This window comes from Lathamus discolor, chromosome 14 (genome assembly GCF_037157495.1).
Source record: "Lathamus discolor isolate bLatDis1 chromosome 14, bLatDis1.hap1, whole genome shotgun sequence".
In the NCBI taxonomy this organism is placed as follows: Eukaryota; Metazoa; Chordata; class Aves; order Psittaciformes; family Psittacidae; genus Lathamus; species Lathamus discolor.
In genome coordinates, this window is record NC_088897.1 from 5,765,674 (window position 1) to 5,786,755 (window position 21,082).

Genomic DNA, 21,082 nt, shown 5'->3' on the forward strand with positions numbered 1-21,082 from the left:
CTCTCACCCCTTTTACACAATTAAAAGTAGAAGGTTGGGGTTAGACAATGCCAAAAGCCCACCCAGGAGCTACCCGATAACTACAGTCATAACTCTGTGACTGAAGAGGGATCTCCAGGTATTCTGGTGGTGTCCCACCCAAATCCCTCTGCATTTGCTGAACCAAAGAAAGTAGAAGTCAAAAAGCTCCTATGACACGGCAGTAAAATCAATGTAGTTGCTCTCATCAAAATCTCTTATGTGCAGTGAAAGCCAGGTATAAATCAGCTGAATACCTGGCAGCTTCTGCCAAGTTCCAAATTAATCATGAATATGGTGTGAGTGCCTCGTTTCAGGTGATTTCAGTGGTGTCACTAGCCAGATTCTTTTGAGCTAGGCTGAAGGAGTGAACTCTGAAGCTTAAGAGATTTCTGAGAGTTTATTCTATCAAGAGCCTTGTTCCTACATGACAGAAGGCCTTGGGTTAATGCTTTGGGATTTTGGGGGGTGAAGCAAATGGAAAAGGTGAATTTGTCGCCTTTCAGCTAAGGATGTTCCTGGCCTGTTAGGGCTTTGTAGGTTAAAACTCTTTCTTTTAGTGAGATGGGTTTAAATACAAGTTCAGTGCTGGTGAATGGATCTAACAAGGAGTCAGGAGCTGTCTAACTACAGGGCTGGTGCCAGTAGGGCAGTATCAGTGTTTACTGGTTTTCCCACACTGTTTTATGGTTGCCTTAAAATACTGCTAGGAAGGATGAAAGCACTTCAGTTTCTGTGCCTTGGATCTCTCTGGTCTCTGCCGCCATAGCCAACAAGGAGTCCTTGCCTTGCTTTGTTTGCTTGAAACTCCTTCCAACCTCTACTTCACCTTCTCAGTGACATTTAGGCAAAAGCTCTTAATATATTCTGTCGTGGTTTTGACCATCTGAGCTCACAGTGGGCTTTGAGGGCTGGTGCTTTCAAATGTAATATGAGTTCAGTGGCACTGAGTTCTGAAAGCCCATCAGAATGTGCCGCTTTGTAAGTCAGGGCTGCAGAATGTCTGATTAAATGGAACTGCTCTCTAGGGGATTTAGCTTGCAGAAAATTAGTTTTCATGTTCTTGGCCTGATGTTTATTAAACGTTTCTTTCCTCCTTTGCAGTTTTCATCTGCAGTTTCATGGTTGCAGCCCCTATCTTTGGCTACCTTGGGGACCGTTTCAACAGAAAGATCATTCTCAGCTGTGGCATCTTCTTCTGGTCAGCTGTCACTTTTTCAAGCTCCTTCATCACTGAACAGGTAAGACCTTTGCAAAGGCATCACAGTGTGCTCAAGGGGAGTGTGTCTTTCTTGTGTCTATTTAACATACAGCATGTTGCGTTATCTGACCTTTTGTGAGTGAAGTGTGAGCTGTGTGCCTGTGTTTTCTTAACTGTGAAACCTGCTATTCTGTGATTCATTTGATTAATAAAAAATACCAGGTGAAAAGCAAGAGCTTCTGTTGACATAAGGGCTTTGTTGTGAGAGAGATCATAATGAAACTTTAAAAGGCTTTGAAAAAGACTTGGGAAGAAAAAGAATCCATGGCTATACAGTGGTTCTCTTGTCTTCTGATATGTAACAGAAGTCATTGGGGTTTGTTGGCAAGTCTGCTTGTGGAATGACAAATGCATCCATCAGTGGGTTTATGCGTATGCTGAGTTTCCTGTCCAACAAAGGCAGTGAAGGTGGATGATAGGATAAAGATTAGACACAAATTCAGCTCCTATAACACCAGCTGATGGATATGACTGGGGAACTCATGATGGAGTTGTCAGGCTCACTTAATTTTGTCAAGCAATGCACAGCATCTCTCACCTGCTTTCAGAGCAGCCACAAAACCCCACTTTGAGGACTCCTCATTGCGTTCATTTTCTTGCCTGTCAGAGAAAACTTGGAGGAAACAATGATCTAACAGTTCCTAGAGAAAAATATATCCTCTTGTTTCAGTCGTATTAGAGAGGAGGTTTAATTGCTGCAGGTGGCAGCATTCCTGGAGAGACAGATCACAGCTCCTGGCATCATCAGACTGATTTCCCCAAGGGAGGCAAGGGCATTCCTCATCCTCTCTGTCCAGCTGCGTTACAGAGATTGCAGCATTGTAGTCATGCCAAGGAATGACAACCAGGGCCTGAACCTCTCCACCCTGCTCCCTCCTGCCCACCCACACACTGCAGTTTCTAATAAAAGAGAATTTCCACCTGAAGTGGGCAGTGGCAGTCACACGTCTGTCTGCCTTTCATGTTGGGTTGGTCGTTGCTGTGTTTCTAAAGGAAAATGCATATGGCCAAATGTAGAAGCCTTTAACTCAGTAAATTGGTCTGGTTTACAATTAGCAGGAAAGTGCCTTTTCCAGAGAAAAAGAACATCTTCCATCCAAAACAAAGAGGCTTTTTTGGGTTTCTTTTTCATTGTGTCTATTTTTAATCTCTCCTAACTTTCTGCACAAGCAGCTGTGAGCAGAGCCTAAAGAGGGAAGCATTTCATGAAGCAACCAGTTACCTGCTAAAAATCACTTCTCGTTATGAACACACATTCATGCTCAGGTTCTCATCAATCTCTCTGCAATGGACCTAGTCCTGTAGTTGCAAGTAACACAACACTGGAACTGGATTGATGCGATCTGTGTTCCCAGAGTTGATTTTCAGTTTAAGGATTTGAGGCTTGTTTGCTGAAGTAGTCATGGGATTAATAAGTATGGTCAGTATGCAGGAGCTCAGAGTGGAAGTGGAGTATTGCTATCCAAAGAAAGGGAGAATAGTGTTTATAAAGCTGGATTATGTTTGGAACCCAAACACCAATGTTTTGGAAGTCACAAGGGAGACAAGATCAAAATAGCCAGACCTGTGCTGACTGCTCCTGCACTGGCATGAGCACTGACTCTGGACCCAAACTACACACTTGGCCGAAAACCACCTCAGTGCTGAGGAAAATCCCCTGTCTTGATTTTACTGGGATCCACGACTCTGCCAGAAGACTTACTCTTAAACCACAGGTCTCATGCCCAGCTCTTGTTACCAGCTCCAGGGTGATACGGAGAATTCTGCAGCTGCTGTATGGATGTGTTCTACCCAATGGCTGCAGCACTTGAGCCAGGTCATAAGAAAAAACGCAACTTCACATACAGTCCCTTTTGGAGCCTCGATCTCTAATTGGGAAAACATGCCACATTGAACAAGCTGAATTCCTGAAGTGCTAACGAAGAAAGGTCAGAGAAGAGCTGATGCAACTTTTTTCTTTATGTAGTGACTAACCAGCTATTTTTCCTGATCTTTGTCTTCTAGGATTCACTTAAGGAGCAAAACACTGGCTCTTCTCTCAACATTTTTCTTTCTTTCTTTGAAGACAGTTTGCGTGTTTGTCAGGGAGGAAGGCTGGGAGCTGAAATAGAAAAAACTCTTTGCTGGCACAAATAAAAGCAGTAGTAAGACTACTGTAAGTAGATGAGTACTCACATCCAAGTCAACATGAAAACACAGGGCTAGAAGGAGCAAGTTGGCAGAGGCTGAGCCCATTGAAAAGCTGTACAGAAAACTCTTCTATGTGGCAGCAGCAAAAATACTGAGCTAGGCAAGGAACAATAGCCAGGCAGTAGAAATAACAAACTGTGTCTTCAGGGATTGCCCTTCTTCAAACCTTAACAGTGTCTAGTGCCTCATGCACACAATCGCTATGTGATTAAAGGGAGTACACATCCACACAGTTCAAATTTGGAGTGTAAATGGAATGAGACAGCTTAACAAAGGCAGAATGCAGCTACATTGCTGGTGGACTCAGAAGGCACCCCATTTGTAAAGGTTCTTGGCAGTGTGTTGGTAATATTAGTTCCTGTCTAAAATTTAGACCCTGAAAGGAAAACAATCCAAATGCTCTCATTACCCTTTAGACCCCAGGTTGGGCACCAAAAAGAATGTCATGGATTAACCCCAGCCAGCAACTGAGCTCCATGCAGCCACTCACTCACTCACTCACTCATTCCCTGCCTCCCTGCCTCCCTCCCTCCCCTCCCTCTGATGGGGTGGGGAAAGAATTGGAAGGGTAAAAGTGAGGAAATTCATGGGTTGAGATAAAGGAATTCCTTCAGCACTTCCTATGATCAGTCAGTTCAGCCATGCCCAGCACAAGACCCCATCATGTGTAACGGTGACTTGGGAAGACAAATGCCATCACTCCAGGCATTCCCCCCTTCTCTCTTCTTCCCCCTGGTTTATATGCTCAGCATGATGCCATGTAGTCTGGGATATTCTTGGGTCAGTTGAGATCAGCTGTCCCAGCTGTGTCCCCTCAGCTCTTTGTCCTCCCGCAGCCTCCCCACTGGTGGTGTGAGGTGAGGAGCAGAAAAGGCCTTGACTTTGGGTAAGCACTGCTGAGCAGGAAAGAAAGCATCTTTATGTTGTCAACAGCTTCCAGCAGAAATCCAGATCATAGCCCCACACTAGCTACTATGAAGAAAATTGAATCTATCTAAGGCAAAGCCAGCACAAAAGGCTTGGAGCTCAATGAAGCAGTTCAACTAAGATACTATCTAAATGTTGTTTCATGCTCTTTGGCTTAAAAAGATAGTGACCGAAAACTGGCAGATAAACCAGGGAATGAGATATATATGCCATGCAGAAACGTAGTTGCTAGAAAGTACTGCATTAAAGTTTGTAACTGCTTATTCAAATATCTGTAGTTAGTTATTACCAACTGTTTTTTGGCTTTTAACATGGAATAATGACAGTCAAATAAATGAAAAATGAATCTCATCTGCTAATAGCTACTAAATAACTAAATAATGAGCTGTCACAAGGAAAAAAGAAAATCAAACCAAAATTTAAGAAGAGCTCCAGAGTATATAAGGAGGTAATAGTAACAGAAATCATAAGTTTAACTAAAGAAAATCATCAGAAGTAACAAGACATGCGATAATAGCGAGGTCACTTTTTGCTCTGTCAAATAATGTGATTTGACAATTTAGATAAGTGCACAATTTCTCTATGGAAAAATAAGAACTGAGTCCTCTACTTTGCCTCAGGTACTTGCACATTTCTGCTCTAAAACACTGTTTAGCACTTACTAAACTAAAAGTTGCATAAAATCATCATTAACAAACTTGTTCATTAATGGAAAATTAAAGTTGGTCCATATTTAGACATGTCTCTAGATTAACTCCGTTTAGAGAAACTTCAACAAAGTATGTATATATATTAATTTGTACTTTCTAAGTAAAAACACCTCTTAGAAATGAACTCCCTTTTTGCATGCCTTTTAATCAGCTCTGTACCTGCGGGTACGCAGATTTTGGTACTTTCACCTGCAAAGCCCTTTCTTGTGTCAGTTTTGGCCTTGGGCAAGCATTTGGAGACAACAGTTGCTGGTTGTTGGTTCATGCTGCATAATAAATCAGCAAAAAATTTGTAAGCTGCTGTGCAATTAGAGTCATATAACAAAGAAGTGCACTGAGCACACAATCTTCAAGGATTTTCTTTACCAAGATGTGTTTCCATCCACACAAAAAACTAAATGTGTGTGTCTCTTCCTCTGCTTCATTATAAACTCTGCTTAATAAGTAGCCGGGTTTTTCTCTAGATAGTATTTTGATGAGCATCATGTCTGAGTGCCTGGGTTGGGGCTGATCATCTTGAGCTGGTTTGTACTCCAGAATGTCATTGGGATGAGCCTGTAATTCCACTTGCTCCATTTCTCTTTCTGAATAGTTTCATATGAAGCAACTTGGTTATGAAGAGTTGATCAGGCCACGTGGTGAGCGTTTGTTTCTGGCTACTTGGGTACCACATCTATCAGTCTTGGGGAATACTGTTATTTCCCGTGTAAATATCTTGAATAAAGCATAGTTCTGTGTAGAAGAGATGCTGTTTTACAGATGAGCAAAATGTTCTGCTAAGCAGTTAGGCTCCACTAAGCTGGGAGACCAAGTGTACCTAATAATCAACCGGACCAGGCTGTGGTAACGTGGGTTTGCTGGGAGACATCAGAGCTGCAGATGGGAGAAAGTTTGGAAATGGAAAAGCCACTAATTAACAAGGTAAACCAGGAATGTGCTTTTGGATCCCCCAGTTCTTGGTAAATATTTCTGTTTGAGTGTTGATCTACCTAACATGCTAAAACCTTTTTGCTCCCACTGCAAGTTAATCGGGATAGGTATTTCTGCTCGTGCTTTCCTCTCCTTTTGACTTATCTCTGTAAGAGGAAGCAGATAGTCCACTGTGGAATTGCAGTTAGCCTGCAGTGCTTGCTAAAGTCCTGTCTTTCAGACTTGCCAGATATATATTTATTTCCAAAGCTTGTTTTTCAAGGAGTGCTGAAAGAGAAACAACGAATTATGTGCAGCATGGAACAAATGGTTAGCTGGGTTAATTTTAAAAACATTAACCAACCCCACCTCCCTGCTCAGGATGATTCACTCCGAGGAAAAAAAAAGCCTTTAGTCTTATGTACTCTGACAGAAGTTGTATTATAAAACATACAGCTTCTGTTCCTTTGCCTCCACTGGGTAAGATAAATCCACAGTTTGAAAGCCAGAAACAAACAAAACTAGAAGCCCCAAGCCATCATTTTGTATGTAGGAAGGGTACTGTTGTATTTGAAGTCACCATGAATTACTGGGATGTGTACATCCCACTGTGCCAGCCTATTATTTTTTGATCAGACCTCTCTTTCAGACAGAAGGCAAAAGAGATTCTCCAGTGTGAAGTCTGCTGCACACACACTCAATCGCTTCCCTCACTTGTGGTTGCAACAGCTTGTGTGGCTGGTACAGGAGTCGGTGTTGGAACTGACATGGGGTGTTCACAACTGTTGCTGGCCCTGCTGTGTTTGCCAACCTTTAATGTGGTACTTGAGCCCCACAGCTGAGCATATGCTGTTGACATTTGGATTGCTGCATGCTTGCCCTTTTGTTAGATGCTCAGGAAAAACAGAGTCCACTGTGTCCTCTTTTAACACAGAGGAAGAGATTAGGGTGGGTAATACACTACTGCAGTGTCGCTGTTCTGTCTGCCAGGGGTGTCAACACTCCAGTGACTAAGTGCTGCTGTGATGGCTGTGAGTGTAAGGCTGGTACAGTGCCCTGCTGCACTGCCTGGGAGCTGGAGCTACTCCTGCTCTGTCAAGACGAGACATGGCGATCTATACATGTTGTCTTCTCCCCAGCTATCTGGGCTCCCTCCTCACCACAGGAGAGCTGCTGTGCGGAATCAGGGGTGCCAGGTGGAGATGGGTGCCGTGCTGGATTTAGTTGGCTCTGAGATCCCAGAAGAGAGACGGAAAGGCCAAGGGCTCTCATCTCTGTTTTATACCGTGCTTCTTTTCGTATTATAGATAATGTGACGCATAAAGTAGTGAAGAAATATGCTATTGCTTATTCCTTCAATAATGAAGCAGTGGCTGAGCTGGGCATTTGTCAAGTCTGGTAACATCTTCAGCACAGTTGATACCAAATACTGTGTGGGGAACTGCTCTTACGAGCAGCATCTCTTGCACAGACAAACGTAATGATTTGAACTCTTGAATCTGGGGTCCTCCTTCCCTCAGATTTTGCTGACCTAGGACAGAATAGATGGGAAAAGACTGATATAGATGCAGCAAGTTGCAGCTTGCTGAAATTGAGTGCAGAATTGCTGTCGTGTATTTGTCTCCGAGCTGCTTTGTATTCCTTGTCCCTTTCTCCTTGTCCCTCTTTCAAGGGAAACTGTAAAAGAAAAACAGGTTAGGGTGTTCTCAGAGCAGCAGCACCCAAAACCCAATCAGTGAGAGGAGGAGGCTGTTCATAGGTGCGAGCAGAAATGGAAGTGGTGTACACTCTGCTCTGAGTGCTGTTTTCTCCCCTCCAGTATCTGCATCTCTGTATCTGTAAAGCATCTGGGAAGAGTTATTGAAAATAGGGCTGGTGATGGCTGCCAGGTGAGAGGCAGTGTAGTTCCACAGCTTACTCAGAAAGCTTATTCATGTGATGGAAAAATGAACTGCAATAAATTGTCCTAAGGAATATCTGTACCATAGATCGCATTCCCTGTCTGCAGTGTGTCTGGAGCAGGGGCAGTTCTGCTCTCCCCTCCAGGACCGGAGAGCAATCAACACCTTCCCTCGGTCAGGTCAATTTGGCACCACGTCCTGTTATACTTCTCCAATCACCCCAGTCATGTACTGTTATGTGCATTAAGTGTGCCTCCTGCCTTCTGCTATCTACTCTTGAGTCATTAATGGGTCTGAAATCATTAAATATCTGAATCAAGCACTGGGGATGCTGAGAGAAGAAGAGATGTTTCTGTTGCCGAGTGTCACGACTCACCTGAACTGCCGTGTGCTGCTGCAGAGGCTTCTCTTGCCGGTTCATGAAAATGAAGGCAGCAATTTGCACCGAAATGTCAGAGCTGCTCCTCAGAGCTCAGGCGTTTTCTAGAGCAGGTGGACAGAGGTTTGTGCTGGGAGAGGATCAAGAAATAGGCTTGAGGCTTAATGCCAATTTGCAGTGGGCCTCAGTGGGGGCTTCCTATAATTGCCTGCCCCTTCTTGAGTGACCCGTTGTTATCTGGGTTACTGTAGGATGTTAAAATCATTATCATAGGGTCTGTGATTGTGGTTCTGATTCAGCTCCTCCTTTGGAAGTCTATGGGAACCTTTTGTGTGTCTTTGTGGGAACTGAGGCAGATTCTACATCTTTTTAAATCAATATGCTTACCTTTGATGCTGTTCCATCAGATCATGAAAATGCCTCGAGATAGCAGCTGGGGACCGTGGTGCCAGCATGAAAGGTCTTTACAGGCCAAGGACCTTCACAGCTTTGTCCCTTTTTTATGCAGAAACCTGAATTTATAGTCTCTAGGTTGCAGAGTAGGAAAGTTCAGCTGCTCTGTCAGTTAATGGATGGGTTGGAAGCAATGCCAGCCTCTAGCTCTCATCCCACCTGTCCTGCTTCTATTGTGCCTGAGCAGGAAATCTCACCTGGGTTGGCTATTTGCTGAGCAGGCAGAGGGAAGAAGGAGTACTTATTTTATTGCCAGGCTGTGCGTGTGTTAGAAGCATTCCTTCTTCTTGCGTTGTCGCTTAAAATGTGTATTCTGCTTGTCATGCTGCAGCAAAGGCCTAACCCCAGAGCATGCTGATGGAACACAAAGAGGATGTCTTGCTGCTTCAGCCCTGTCTTACTGGGTCTCTACAGTGCTTTAGCATTATGCTTTATAAATAATTATTACAACAGCTTAAGCTCAGCCTCATTCAAAACATCCTAGGAATGGAAGAAAGGGAAAATACTTCTTAGACTGGGATTGAATCAGCTGGGGGGGAAATTAAAAAGAGGCAGAAAAAACAAGTAATGCTGCATGTAAGTTTCCAAGCAAATGTTGAAACATAGAATAAGGAATTATAAAACTTCCTCTCATCTCAATATGATCCTTGCAGTGGTTGTTGTGACCTGAGGAACACAAACCATTCCCAATGCAACTCCGTGGTTGCCTGCTGTGCTTCAATAGTGGGGAAGTCTGGCTTGGTCAGAGGTCAAAAGGCAAAGCAAGTCACTGCTGCAGGGTCTGTAGGGCACCATAGGATCCTGTTCCTTCAGAAATAAGTTTAGCAGGTAATTGTGTATTGAGGGTATCAAGAGGATGTCAGGTTGGTGGTGTAGAACATGTCCTTCTTGCTGCTCCGGGATGTTCAAATACGGGTCTGGAGAAATATTACTGTTTGTTTAAGGGTGTAAGCTGACATGGGCTTAGCATGGATGTAAATGAGGCAGTTTATGGCTTGTGCTCTTGAGGCTTGTGACTTGGAAAGAAGCACGATGCTTCAGGAGAGTTTGGTTAATGGTGCCTCACAGACAAAGAAAACAATTCATTCAACCCAGATTTAGGCTCATTAGGAGGCCTGGAAACAAATCGAAGCTTTGTATTAGGAGGGCCTTGGTGGTTCTTTAAGGTTGTCCTGAAAAACAGGATGCAGGAGAGAGTGTTACTCAGCCTCTGGCCTGTGTTCAGATGCAGAAGTGTGGATCTGAGCCTTTCTTTGGTTGAGCTCTTGGTTACCTGCTGAGACAAAAGCATCAGTTATACTATAGGAGTGTAAGTGCTTCTTCAGCAGCACACGCAATCTATGGCCTCCTGGATCATGAATAAAGGCTGAAAAAAGGACCATGGTGTTCTGAGTAATGCACAAATAGTGTGAAGATGGGAAATGCCTTTCAGTATCAGGTGCTGCGTTAGTCTTTTGAAGTGTTGACATTTCTTTTAAATGCATAAAGTTCACATGCTACACTGCATTTGCAATTCAGATAGCACTGAATTAGCGTACTAATCTCAACCCCATGTAATAGACTTTGAGCTGAAAATCCCTGGGAATGGTGCTGATCATCATGTCTGAAAACATGATTGACAAAGACTCATGAGAAGATAGTGACAAAACATGCAAATGCATTTAATACAGTTCAATAGGATTGTCATTTTGTCAAATAGGCTGGATTTAGACAATGAAATGACGCTACAGCATGACAAAACCTTGCCAATTAGTAATGCTTCAGCCAGCAATATAATAACTGCTCAGAGATGATCAGGAATAAGAAGCTGCTAGGAAGAAGGAATCAGTAGGTGTTTCTGGAAATCTGATGTTAAAAAGGAGACGTCTCTCAGATGTAGGTCAAACATCCTGCAGGGTCAGCCTTTCTCACAGTACGTGGGTGCTTCTGCATCTTGATGGAGTCAGCAAGCCAGGGAAGTGTGAAAACAGAATGCAGGAAGAAAAAGCATTCAGAGTTTGGGGTCATTTGGATGGTTTTTCAGCAAAGTTGCCCAAAAAGGCTGACCCTGCTGGTGTATTTAAACTTCTAGCACACACAAAGTCAATATCGGAGAACCAGTGAAACCAACAGTATAAGGAAAATTTCTGAGACTGTAATTTTGTGGTAATTTCATATTTAAACCTTGAGGCATTCCATTAAAATACGTCCTTCACGGACTCTCAGAACTTGTTCTGCCCTTGAAGTTGCATATAGTTAGGGCAAAACATTCCCACCTGGACGTCTCGGTTGGCTAATGCCTTTTTCAAAGGGTGCTGAGAATCATAGTTTCTGCAGTTAAGAGACGGGAACATGGAGCTGTGCTCTCCAAGAACCAGAAATGTCTGTTGGATTTGATTAAATTTCAGTGTAAGAATCGATCCAGACCAAACAGTGTGTGAACCAAACCATTGGGTTCCTATGGTCAGACCTCACGCATCTCTATGAGCCATCACTGAAGGTGAAGATGTTTAGTGTTATGTACCAATGCCTGTAACTATCTGTTCTGGAAAACCTGGTTTCTATTTATAGCTGGGATGCACGGATTCAGTCTTCACTTATGACTCATCTGTGGCTGGTACACTGCACCCTGTTCCTGTCTGCGAGCATCCTTTAGTTTTGTGTACACCAGGCCACATTCCAGCTGTAACCAATTCAAAACTTGTGTGTGTGTCAAGAGCTTTGCATTGTTTTCACAGTTGCAAAAACACATTGTAGTTGTCCCAGTCCCTATTTTTGTGATGATATTATGGTAGCCTTTGCACGTCTCAGGAAGAGAATGGTGATAGCGCCTAATGCCAGAGATATTTGTTACAAGTGCTGATAAGTGTGTCCCACCTGACAGATCTGAAACAAAAAGCAAACAGTTTGCTTCCAACCCAGAACTATTAAGGTTCTCAGGGGAACAGTTTAGGAAGATACATTCTGCCCAAGCTGCACGTAGTGGTTTTGTAACACGGATAAATGACCACTATTGCAGCCATGTGAGATGCTACTGGCTCCTCTGTCTTACCCCAGAGCCACAAGGATGAAAAGAAGTGCTTTAACTCAATGTTCTAGCAGGCACTGGTAACATGGGGCTGTTTATGATCCCTGTGATATATTTGAAAGCATCAGCCTTTTTCTTTAAGGTCTGTCTTGTAAGTCTCCGTGCACGTAACACTTCACCACATTGTGTTCTGGTGAATAAGCAAACTCATCCGGTACATTCCTACCAATGACATTACAGACCCCTGTCATTAGTGTGATATTAGTGACCAAGAGGCCAAATTGAGGAGAACATAAATCCCACCATCTGAGTGTCATGTCATATTGCTACCACAGGCAGGTCCGTCGGATGAAAACCCTTCAATGAGTAAGCTGAAAATGCTGCTTTGTCTTAACTGAGGCTGTTATCAGGACCTGGTGGTGCTGCTTCATCACCCAGTGTCTTGTAATTACATTGCCTAATTGGATGGAGAATGGCATTTGGGCTTGCTCTTTTCCCCCTTTTATTTGTGCTACCCAAAAACAACTGAAAAGCAATAGAAGAGTCTCTCAGGACTGCCACAGGCTTGCAGGGAGAGCACTAATGGGAACTTGCATTTCAGATGCTGCAATTTGAACGTCGAAAGGGTATTTCGCATTCAAATTTGCAAGTAGCTAAGAAAATCTCGGCCCTAGTTTTCATACTTGCAAAGCAAACAGCAGCTCCCTGCTCATCCTGGCAAGTGCCCTCGGAGACTTGACCACTTCCAAGGTGGTTGTGGTTTTGTTTTCCTCTCCAGCCTGCTTCACTTAAGAGCCTATCTGTAGGCATCCAGTTGCTAAACACTTCAGTTTCTGGCTGAAGGGTGTGATGAGTGAAGCAGGAGTATCTTGGAGACTTTATTATTTTTATGCACTAAATAATAATACAAATCTCATAAAACAGGGATGTTTTAATCAGCCAGAATCTTGAGCACATTTCCAAATGAGACTTTCCACATTCAATTAAATGTGCATGAACAGCTCACCTGGGAGATCTAAAGCCATTACAAATACTAGAATCCGATCAAAGCGAAGGTGAGTGGACTTTGCTTCATCTCCCTTGCTCATGCCTAGTTTTAAATATGTATTTTGTTCTCTTTCTACTTGCTGCAGTCTCTCTTCTCCTTGCAGGGCTCTGAATACCAACTACATTTTCCCAAAAGGGAGTTGTTCAAAGATGAGGTGCTCAGACCTGAGAATTGGTGGGATACTTAATGCATCCAAATGAGCTGAAGTTTTGAAGTGCTTGACATAGTGTAAATGGATGCTGTAGAATAATCAGACCTGCTTTAGAAGCTATACTGTAAGTTCATCCTAATTCCAGAAGGTTTATATATTGACCCTTAAGCAAATAATTAATCAGGTGTACTAAGGTTTCAGTAACTAAGTAGCTTGCTATTAAATCTTGGTATGCTATAGTGGTCTCATCTGTAACGTGTTTATAACCTCTAGCAAGCATATAATAAGCATATGTGAATAAAACAAATGTCAGTGTGTGAATAAATGTGTGAATACTTGAAGGAAGGCCCAGGGCATTTTCGCTTCAGTGCTAGTGACCTGCCTGGCAGAGTTCAGGGGAAGACCTTTGGATAAAAGAAGTGTCCTTAGTTGGACACAAATAGTTAAGCTTGTATAACTGCCCGTGCCCAAGCAGGCTGAAGGGGAAAAGAGTGGAGAAAAATCTGTTCAGGGTGAATGCCACAGAGACATAGTAGATGAGATGGTGTCTGCCCTCTGGGTTTAACTGAGACTTTGAATAGCTTACATTTGCTGAAGTGGCATCCTCATTCTAGAACTGTGCTTCTATCCCTAGAAAGTCTGTATGCTGCTTGGATGTGTATCACTGCCTGAGAGGAGGCAATAAAGTTGGAGCCAGACTCTTCTCAATGGTACCTAGTGAGAAGATGAGGCAATGGGCACAAACTACAGTAAAGGAAATTCCATTGAAATATAAGAGGAAACATCTTTACTGAGGAGGGTCAAACACTGGAACAGGTTTTCCAGCAAGGCTGTGAGTTTTCCATCCTTAGATATACTCAAAATTCATTTGGAAATGGTCCTGAGCAACTCATTGTAGTTGATCCCACTTTCAACAGGAGGCATGGACTAGACTGTCTCTAGAAGTCCCTTCCAGACTCAACTATTCTCTGATTCTGTGACTTGCATGCAAAGGAGAAGAGCTTGAAAGAGTTTGAAAGTGGAGATGAAAGATGGACTTAGCCTCAAGAGTTCCGTTTGCAGGGAGGGACCTGTAGAATTTAAATAGAATCCAGCGGTGATAGAAGTCATGGGAAGTGTTGTCTGCAGTAGGGACTTAAAAGGCAGCTGTGGTTGTAAAGAGGTGGGAATTGAAAAGTGGTTATGGGTAAGTGATGACACACACAAAGAGGGGAGAAAAGAGGAGTCTAAACACAATCACTCCTCTGCAGTGGGCACCAGCAACTGCAGTGAATCTCCCCCAGCTTACCCTGTAGTATGACTCACGTCTGATAAGGGAAGAACATCTTGTTGGTGGTGAGAAGTTTATGGTTGTATTTTTCAGACAGGTAATTGTAGCATGAACTTGTAAGAGCACTTATATCTACAGAAAACAGATAAAATACTCATAGCTCACAGCACTGCATCAGAGCTGACAACTCATCAACCTGTCACCAACCAGACTGCACGCAAGCATGAGCCCTGGCTGGTCATTATGTGTGCCACCCAGAGATTAAACAGAATCAACTCCTTTCGGCTGGACGAAATCCTGAAAACAGTACTCACGCACTCTGTTAATGGGGAGAAAAGTACTGACCGCCAAAACATCAAAGCAAAGGGTTCTGCCCCCATGTTCCTTTGAATTTTGATCTCTGTGCTGGCAGTCCCCGCGGGGGATTAGGTAAGGTTACTTGCAGATGAAGGTAGATACTCATCTTCCTTTTTTCCTGAGCAAAGATCTCCCAGACAGGAATACACCAAATGGCCAAAATTTTGCATGAAAATTCAATTACTAAGAAAACTGGGCTGGACTTCACAGGAAGACATGTTCTCCAGGGCTGGCAGAGACCAACACCAGTACTAAAAATGTAGCCCCCTCTAGCTCTTCACAATATTTATTCTCCTTTTATTAGTGGAAAGTTAGAACCATTCATGTTTTGAAAGGTAGGGCATGTGACTTTGTGGTCCAGATCTGGATCTGACACAGCGTTCCTATCAAGCGTGTGGACCCAGGACTTGTAACTGCCAACGGAAGGCCAGGTACCTTGGTTATGCATTCAAAATCTGTAAAGCTTTAGGGGTGCACAGAGGTGGATGATGATGTATTTAGGCTTATCTATTCTGCTGTAGCCTTTGCTGTCCGTACAGACACATCATTTAAAGTCACCTTGTCTTTCATGATACGTCAGCATCCCTGTTTGGCCTGGAAACTTTCAGCTTCTTAAAGGTGACCCCTTCATTACTGGGAGAGCTAAGAGAACTGGAGTGTTGGGTGATTAAGCAAATATGTCACATGCATTTGTAATGTCATTCCATTGCTCAGCTCCTCTAGTGACTCTGCTAATGAGATGGAGTTTGAGCTGTGAGGAGCCAATGCTCTTAGTCACAATAACCGATACTCAGAAGCATGTTCCCGGTTTGGTTTGCATCATGGTTAATGGTGCACCTTTTGGTACCTGCAGTGAAGGGTGTGGTGTGTCCTCTTTAACCACTTAGATCCCTGCAAAGTACTGATATGGTTGGGAAAACTCAATGGAGTGTGGTGTTTGCCTGGCCAGAAGATACAGGCTCTGCTCAGGAAAGGGAAATGCTTGTACGTGAGTGTAGCTGTCAAAAGGGACCACAGTTGTGCAGCCCTTAAACACTCATTTTGAGCCCTGTGGGTTTGACTTTGCTGAGCTAAGTTTAACTAAGTTTGCTCTAGAAACACAGGGAAATTAAATCAGTTCCAGCGCTTTCTACTTTATTGTCATGCCACACATATGTACTTTGGGCTTTGTGTGGCAATCTTAGCTGTCCAGTGGCAAGAATGGCTTTCTGCGCATCATCTTTACAAGGATGCAAGCCCTGATTCTATATCTTTGTTTATATCCTTGTTGCATAGTGTTTATAAAATAAAAGAAGGCAAACTTCAGCAGTGCAGAAATGGAATCCCATGGTCCTGAGTCCTCTTTTACAGAAGCTAAACTCAGAATCTGTAGGAGGTTAAGTAAGTATCCTCATATAGGAATGGGTGCAGGTGCAGTTCCTGTAGCAGTGTGAAATATTCCTCTTTTACACCAGCAACACCATTTCAAAACATGGCTTGCACTGGTGCTGTGCACACCCAGCACACACACTAGTGATTTGTACTAGGTTGGTTCCGTGTGATCTCATCACTCTATGTGTTCCTCATGTGGAAGGAGAATGTATTCAGCTTCTTTTATGAGACCCTTACAAGCTACTCCACATTCAAATGCAAATACTTAATAACCAAAGCTTAAGGATCATATGATTCTTTAGACAGCAAATCTGGTGGTTCAGAGTTGAACACATACTTGGCAGATTATAGGTTTATCACTAGCAGCTAATCTTCTAAGGAACTGTGGCTTAATTCCTTTTGTTAACTAATTAAAAAAAGAAAAAGAAGTTAAAGCTGTAATTAGAGCCATTAAACCCTGAATTACTCAATGGGCTATACAGCTAGGATAAATGTGTAATTAGGAGGTTTGTCCAAACATGATTAAAGCTAGTCATGTGTCCTAGGCCATCAAACATCTATGTGTGCATGAGACTGAGAGTAAAGTCAGTATGAAAATATGAATATAAACCATGTAATACTTTCCAGGGACAATACGTGCACTCTTTTTTGGCATAGCAGAAATATTTCAATCAGGAAAGGCTTTTTCAGATGAAAATTCTGTCAGGATTGTGTCCCAGCTTCTAGTGGGTAGTGGCATTGGCAAGAGCAGTCAGACCAGGTCCATCTGACCCTATGTTGTTGCCTGTGCTTTGCTGATACTGGATTTTAGAAGTTAATAGGTAGCATATTTCTATTAGCAATCGACACATTATCTGAGGTGTAAGGGTTTGCATCCCTTCCCAAACTCCTAGCTACTGTGGGGGATTGAATTTCTTTCTCGTTTGGGTTGTTACTCTTCAAATCACAAAGTAGTAAATTCTTCAGCTTTAGAGCTAGAGCATATTTTTCCTTCCATATGGTTTGGAGATGGGAAGAAGAGGACAGGTCCATCGCACTTTGCTGCCTCACATAGATAGGAGTGCTTTCTCTGTGCACTAGTTTCTGTTGATGGCATCTCTTGAAGGGAAATTCCCAGGAATTGTTTATTTGTTGGAAAAAACCTTAGTTGCAAGCACTAGCACAAAAGAAATGGACACAGATTATTGAGGTTGCTGGGCTTAACCTGTAGAAAAGGAATAAGCTCAGGTGCTGAAAGCTAACTTGGATATTTGCAATTATCCTGCCAGAGTGAGATCTATTTGCACAGATGAAGAAATTACAGAAGAGTTCAAAGTACAATATAAAGGAGTAAGCTGCTTTAATATATACCAATTTCAGTTTGGGGAACAGTGAAGTTCAGTTACATCTTAGCTGCCTTTACTGCCTTTAAGCACAGATAATGTAGAGAAGAATTTGGCTGGTGTCAGCCCTTTTTGTCTCGCTGAACTGCTGAGAACTTCTGGTAGGGCAGAGAGGAAATAGCATTCAGGAGAAAACCTGCTGCAGAGGAAATGGCAAAGTGTCCTGCTACAGCCATAGAGGAGAACGATACTTCCTCTGTGTGAGTAATTTCTGACCTTCATAGAATCCCAGACTGGTTTGTGTTGGAAGGGACCTTAAAGCTCATCCAGCTCCAATCCCTGCCATGGTCAGCAACACCTTCCACTGGAGCAGGTTGCTCCAAGCCCCTGTGTCCAACCTGGCCTTGAGCACTGCCAGGGATGGGGCAGCCACAGCTTCTCTGGGCACCCTGTGCCAGCGCCTCAGCACCCTCACAGGGAAGAGCTTCTGCCTGAGATCTCACCTCAATCTCCCCTCTGGCAGCTTGAAGCCATGCCCCCTCGCCCTGTCACTATATGCCTTTTTAGAAAGTCCCTCTCGGGATTTCTTGTAGGCTCTGTTGCTGTCTATATTGCACACATAATGGTTTGGGGACCAGTTTCTAAGTAAGTGGTTTAAGGCATATCTGTCCTCCAAATGAGTAGTAGCAAGAGAATTTTGGAGTTATTTTGGTGTTTGTGATTGTTTTATTCCCATTTGAAAGATGAAAAGATTGGGCCTCTCTTGGAAAGGAGCACTTCTTGTCTCAAGGAGTTACCCATCTGTCCCTATGATGACAAGAAGTTTTGACTGACTGATTTGAGATGAAAGATTTTGGCTCCTGCCTTACTGTAACAAAGGACTGCATGATTTTATTGTGTAGGTTCCAAAAGGGTGCAGGCTAGCCAGAGATCCAGAGGAGATCTTTCAGCAGGAGAAGAAGCATTAGCTCTCTGATCATAGATAGAGAACTCAAAACCTAAGCACAACATAGAAGCAACTATAAGTAATTCCTTAATATTCTTTTGGATTTTAGTATGTTTTGCGTAGTTGTTACTCTTAAATACTGCATTGTCCATAGTCTTTAATATATGATTTCAGAAGGGCAATACCATTCATATTTTTATGTAGATTATGCTTTTGTAAGACTGCTTTTATTGCCAACAGAACCCAGAATCTTATGACTGAAATATGGATACTGCTGCTTTAGAGAGCATAGTTTAAATATTAAACAGATATTTGGAGTGTATAAGGATGGGACAAACCAGGGAGGAGGATTCAGGGAGGAACTGGGGAAGAAGAATGAACATGTTATTTGTTGTACTGGGACTCTGATTCAGTGGTATTGATGAAACCAAGTCACTCTTTACCACAATAGGAAAACCTCAGTTTTCCCACTTTACGCAAGGATTGTAAGAGGAACCCTATAACAGCATTATTTGGAGGAAATTTCTGTCCAGTGCATTCACTGGGGATGATGCTGGCTGGTGAGCACAACCTTGTGTCATTTTTATGCAGGTATTTCAAATCTGAGGAAGATCCAGTGCACTCACAAACTTGTCATTCTACAGGTGTAACTGGCATTGTCTGCATACTCATTCCAGCTCTGGCAGATGACTATTTTGCCTGTCACCCTCTCTGTGGTGGTGACAGAATCCAGATCTGAACCTCTTAAGAAACCAAAATCAGCCTCCAGTTCCCCTGTTTTCCAATTCTGCATGACTTCAGTCGTTCAGCACATTAGAAATACTGTTCCTCATTCCAAATGCATTGGTTACCTGTGCAGCAAACATTGTCAGCATATTTCTGCAGTGGAGTGGTTTAGCATTGGGTAATTGGCATAAATTAAATAGTTTGAGTCACAGTATTGGCCTTTCTGCATACACCCACAGGTCTCTGTTACGTATGTGCAGCTTATGGGAGATAGACGAATGATAGCAGCGCTGCAAACGCCCTGCCAGCAAACCAGGAACTTGTACACACTCAGAAAATAGGTATCGGGGCAGAATTTACATCAAAATAAGAGGAAGTGGAGAGTGTACAAAAGTATTTGTTTTGTGTGGCTGCAGGAATCCTCAAGAAATTCCTTTCAACCAAGGGATTACAGTGAGGAGAACAAAGCAAACGCGTCAGGGGTAGATTTTTGTCTGCTGATGGATGTGTTTATGACTGAGGCACGTGGCTTTATGGCTGCATGGCTTTTCCCATGTTTGTGGATGAGAGCTCTGTACTCTGGCTTAGCTTTGCTGTAGGGCACAGAGTCAGTCACTTCCCTTTAACTCAACTTCTTCCCATCTGAAGAAGGTTGTAGCTTAAGCTAAGGGAGTCCAAGAACTTGATTGTGCCCATGTATCAGGTATTTGGGTATCAAAGTATTGTGCCTTATACCTTCACACAGCAGCACCCAGAAAACTGCAAGTGTAGTGAAAAAGGGCTTGAAAATCAGGTCCTTGCAGTTTACAAAGTGTTGGCTGAAAGAGGGAAATGGGAGAAGGTGAAGAAAATTCTGTTAGATGAACAAGTCCTTTTTGTCCTTTTTAGGCTGTCTTGTGCTGAATGCAAAGTCCATCTCTGTATTCTGTTGGACTGCCTTTTATTTAAAGAGGCTTTGGGGAGCTTAATGCCTTTTGTAGCCCATGCCTCTGACTTCTCCTCCCTCATAAGAGGGCACAGGGACATGTTCAAGGAAAGTGGAGTAGCTTCTAATGAAGGAAAAAAGGTAGAGTTTGGGGGATTTCAGGTTCACCTCTCACAGCTTTGAGGAGCCTTTAGGACTTCACCAGTATTAACCTGCCCTTTGGTGTGCTGGGGAGGCTGGGACTGTGCTTTTCCTGGATCCCAGAGCAGGATCTGTTGCACTCACCTGACTCTCTAAACCTTCCTCTATCAGCGCAGGGTTGCACTTGGACTTGACAAGCGAGCTCCATCCTGAGAACAAACTGAGGGACTTCTGCCTGCATTAAAATGTCTCCTTGAGAGTCACTGATTAAACATGCAGTATTATTACTTTTCTTTCATGCCTATAAATCCTCACATAAAATATAATCCCTTTCCTCCCAGCAAGAGACAAATGGAATGAGTCTGAGGTTTTAAAAGAGAAATGCATACAAGGGGATCACTTTGCAGTCACAAGGGTTTAGATTTCCTTGTTTGCAGAGAGTTCACTGCTGTCCATCCTGAATCAAAGCAGCCAGGGGACACCCACTAATGTGTTTTATTTCTTTCCTCAGTATTTCTGGCTTCTTGTGCTGTCCCGAGGCTTGGTTGGCATCGGTGAAGCAAGTTACTCCACTATTGCACCTACCATCATAGGAGACCTGTTCACCAAAAACACACGGACTCTTATGCTGTCTGTTTTCTACTTTGCAATTCCTCTTGGCAGGTAAGTAAGCTGACACAGATCTTGAGTTGCTGAGGATGATAGTTCTGTCTTTGGCTGGAATGGTTTAGACAGGAAAATATTGTGAGCAGTGACTAACTAGTTGCAGGAATTGAATTCTTTTCCTAGTCCTGTTACTGTTTCACGTGTGACTTTGGGGAATTAGTGGGAAGGAAATCTTTTCTTACCGCAATGAGCTGGAAATGGAATCAAAATGTTGTAGCTGACTTTTTTAAGTATTATTAAATTATCATTTTGAATAATGTTATATTGGTTCAGTGAACCATTGCTTCAGTTCATGTGAGGTCTAGACCGTCTTCAGGCATTTTCTTTCAGGTTACTGTCAAATCCAGATCCCTTAAGATACTGAGCTGAGTTTTCAAAAGTGAGCAAATGGGTACCTGCTTCTA

The 21,082-nt window shown here is 43.0% G+C and overlaps 1 protein-coding gene across 5 annotated transcripts in view; it reads left to right on the forward strand.

Moving 5' to 3' along the window:
* Positions 1 to 21,082, forward strand: part of LOC136021813 (sphingosine-1-phosphate transporter SPNS2-like) — a 129,043-nt gene that overhangs the window by 58,145 nt on the left and 49,816 nt on the right. For all 5 annotated transcript variants that reach the window (XR_010615892.1, XM_065694435.1, XM_065694438.1 and 2 more), the window contains exons 3-4: positions 1,123 to 1,259; positions 20,524 to 20,675. Coding sequence is in view for 4 of the 5 variants with exons in the window: in XM_065694435.1 (XP_065550507.1) it covers positions 1,123 to 1,259; positions 20,524 to 20,675 (289 nt within the window). In the remaining variant the exon portion in view is untranslated. The remainder of the gene's footprint in view (positions 1 to 1,122; positions 1,260 to 20,523; positions 20,676 to 21,082) is intronic.